Genomic DNA, 3511 nt, shown 5'->3' with positions numbered 1-3511 from the left:
GACATCCTAAAACATAATTTGTTTTATGAATGTTTAGATGAAGGGTGTATAATTCACCATTCAATTCCAATGAATTAGTTTGAATATTTTCAGTGAAAGACTTTCCAATAACGATAAGATGTTTTGTATTAATATATCCTATTGATTTTGTGTTATTCAAAGTTAATGTATTTATTTCAACATTATTGAAAGTAGCATTAGTATTTTTAACAAGTACTTCATTCCACTTTCCTTCAATTACTGAATTAGGTAAATAAGCAATTAAATCTAGATATTGTGAATATAATTGGCAATCCCATTTATTATAATGAACTCCTTTTGTGTCATTCCATAAAAATTTACATAAACATCCCTCTTTGGCATCTTCACTTTTGATATATTCTTCATACTCATTTTGTACACAATCAGTAAAACGAGTATATCCATTTCTTTCACAAAGAGCAATTGGTCTATAAGTGTCATCTTGATGAACACCATAAAGGTCGAAATTAAATGGAGTAGTAGTAATATTTCCAATACCAATAAATGCAGTCTCACATGTTTTTCTTCTTTTTGAATTAGCAGGTTGAATTACAACATTGACATTTCCTTTAAGGAGAATATAGTCTGTAGGTGGCATAAAACTACGGACGATAACAACTCTGTTTCCTTCGACTGAATTAATAACATACTTCAAGGGAAATTCATTATCTATCTTTGAGAACCTAATAGTTGTATTTTTTGTTTGTACATTTAATTCAAAATCTTTTTCTAATGAGAAAGAATAAAGAGACAATGTGTGTTGATATTGTAAAATATTACTTTGTATTGTTAGATTTTCTGTTGACGCATAATACTGTTTACGTTCAATCATTGTTTTCATTTTATCAATACCAAGAAAAACATCAACATCATTAGAGTTATCCATTTGAATTGTTAATTGTTTTGATGTATTTAATAAATTAAATACTGTTAAAGAAGAAATACTAAAAGTATATTCTTCTGGGTTAAATGTGCATGGTTTATCTTTGAAATGAATGAGTGTATTATTTTTATAATAATCACAATAAGCAAAGATAGTTGTAATAAATAAAAAGATAAACATGAGGAAAAATTCTTTTTTTTTTCTTTTTAAGTTCATTTTCATAAAAAAGAATATTTATTTGAATATTATTAAAAGTAGTTATAACAATTTTTATATTTATTAAATCATGAGATACTGAATTAAAAAATAATAACATTTTTTTTAGTATATTATTTTAATATTCTGTTCTTTTCTTTTATTGATATTTTGATAGCATATGTTTGTTTTATAGAACTTAAAATTTTTTTTATTTCTTATAATTAATAAATTCTTTTTTAATATTTACTATTATTAAATAGGCAATTTATTTCTATTAAACAATTGATTTTTCATTCATCTTATTTTCTTAAAGAATTACCTGTTTTTTACACAACAAACTCTTTCAATACAATTATTAAAAATCAAAAGTATAAATAAATAAGTAAAATTAAAACAAAGAAGTTTTTATAAAGTTTTTTTTTGAAAATACAAGAATAAAAAATATAAGAAAATGATATATTCTGTCAAATAAATTATGAAATAGAATTAGTTAACAATACTATCTTTAATAAGTTGAATTTTTTCTTCTTTATATTCTCTATTATCATAAATAAATTTTGATGGTTTTTGATTAATTTGTTGAATGAATTGATTTAAAGTAATACATTTTGATTGAGTTAATGGAATAAATTTTTTATTATAATATTTTAATTGTAATGGTTTAAAACATAAAGAGTTATTGTCATCTACAATAGAACCATTTACAAAAGTTGTTTTTCCAACTTTACATATTCCATGAGATGAATGACAATGTCCAAAACAGTGAAGGTCTGGTTGAACTTTTTGAATAAATTGTTGAACTACTTTTGACCCAGCATGAAAAAATTCTCCATTTATTAATTGTCTCATTCTAATACCATAATCCATCATATTAAAAGGAGGTTCATGAGAAAGACAAATTAAAGGATATTTTGGATTAATTTTATTAATTTCTTTTTTATGAATATTGAACTTATATCCAGAACCAATAAATTGAAATTCATTAATATGGAGATAATTCCCATCAAGAGCATGAACTTCTTTAATTTTACCTTTAATTTTTTCTAATGTTTTAATTTGTTGTTTTTTTTCATGATTTCCAAGAACAGAAATAAGTACGTCAACTTGTTGATTTTCAATCCATTGAATAAAGTCTTTTATACCATATCCTCTAATAGTAAAATCCCCACATAATAATAAATAATTTGTCTTTGGTAATATAAATTGTCTATGAGTTCCATGAATATCTGATAAAATAGTAAATAATTTTGGGAACTGATTTTTAGAATAGGATGAGTGTATGAAGTTTTCACTCATTATTTCTTCTAATAATATTTTTTTGTTCTATGGAATTTAATAATAAATTCAATATGTTTCAACTCTATTTTCAGTAAAAGTTATCAACTAATTTGGTTGTTTTTTTTTTCTTATAGAACTAAACTTATTATTTGATTAAAACAAATGTCTTTGTTGCTTATAGCCCAAGTCTTTTATATTGCTATTGCCTTAGAATGTAATCAAACTCAATACATTAAAAATGGTGTTTGTATGGATTGTGAAAAAGGTTGTAAAAAATGTGAAAATGAAGTTGGGTGTGTTTCATGCGAAGATAAATATTATTTTCTATCAAATAAATGTTTGAGATGTGATTCTCATTGTGATTCAACGTGTGAAGATGGGTATGGATGTAAAACTTGTATGCCAACATATACTGAAAAAAATGGAAAGTGTATTGCCCCACCTTGCCCATTTTGTGCAGAAAATAGATGTAATGTAACAACATGTTCTTTATGTATTGAGAATTATTATGTTAGTAAAGGAAAATGTGTTTTATGTGATAAAAATTGTAAAAATTGTGATATTAATGGATGTGTTGAATGTAAACTTGATTATCATGTATCAAATGGTAGATGTCAAGCAAATACTTTGGCAAGTAGAGATATTATCTTTATTTCCATTGGCTCTCTTTTAGGATTAGTTATGTGTTTATGTTTCATGATGATAGGAATTTCTTATATTAAGGGTATATTCAAACAAGCTTTTTTCAATGAAGCATAAAACAATTATTAAATCTCCGAGTGAAAATAATTAAATTCTATATTTTAAAGTAAAAAATTACTAATAAAGTATTTGTTTTTATGTTTATATTATATTCAAAAATAACTGAAATAATATTTCTTTTTTGACTAACTTTTAACAATTTGATAATAATTTATAATTTTCCTTTGTAATGAAATTAAATAAATCAAATACAATAAATACATTCTTTTTTTTTTGAAAAACGAAAAGTTCATTAGAGAATTGTTATAGATATTAAATTAATTTTTACCTTAATATAGAATTTATTTCTTTAAGATTTAAGATGATTTATGCTGGTGAATAGAAATAAAATAATACTAAAATCAAAACTAATTTAATAAAAAAAATTAT

The 3511-nt window shown here is 23.1% G+C and overlaps 3 protein-coding genes across 3 annotated transcripts; 1 reads left to right on the top strand and 2 right to left on the bottom strand.

Moving 5' to 3' along the window:
- Positions 1–57: 57 nt before the first annotated feature.
- Positions 58–1084, bottom strand: ENU1_126060 (hypothetical protein; the record flags this gene model as incomplete). Its single annotated transcript, XM_008859955.1, has 1 exon — positions 58–1084. A coding segment is annotated over one exon (1027 nt), but the record flags the coding sequence as incomplete, so codon positions are not given.
- Positions 1085–1588: 504 nt separating this feature from the next.
- On the bottom strand, positions 1589–2398 carry ENU1_126050 (ser/thr protein phosphatase family protein; the record flags this gene model as incomplete). The annotated part of the gene is made up of 1 exon (XM_008859954.1): positions 1589–2398. One exon carries the CDS (start codon positions 2396–2398, stop codon positions 1589–1591), a length of 810 nt encoding a protein of 269 aa, XP_008858176.1.
- A 144-nt stretch (positions 2399–2542) lies between these two features.
- Positions 2543–3139, top strand: ENU1_126040 (CXXC-rich protein; the record flags this gene model as incomplete). The annotated part of the gene is made up of 1 exon (XM_008859953.1): positions 2543–3139. One exon carries the CDS (start codon positions 2543–2545, stop codon positions 3137–3139), a length of 597 nt encoding a protein of 198 aa, XP_008858175.1.
- Between the last annotated feature and the right edge of the window lie 372 nt (positions 3140–3511).

This window comes from Entamoeba nuttalli, assembly GCF_000257125.1.
Source record: "Entamoeba nuttalli P19 unplaced genomic scaffold asmbl_5287, whole genome shotgun sequence".
Taxonomy (NCBI): domain Eukaryota; phylum Evosea; order Mastigamoebida; family Endamoebidae; genus Entamoeba; species Entamoeba nuttalli.
The sequence above is the reverse complement of the archived record's forward strand: the minus strand, read 5'-3'. Positions and strand labels throughout refer to the sequence as shown.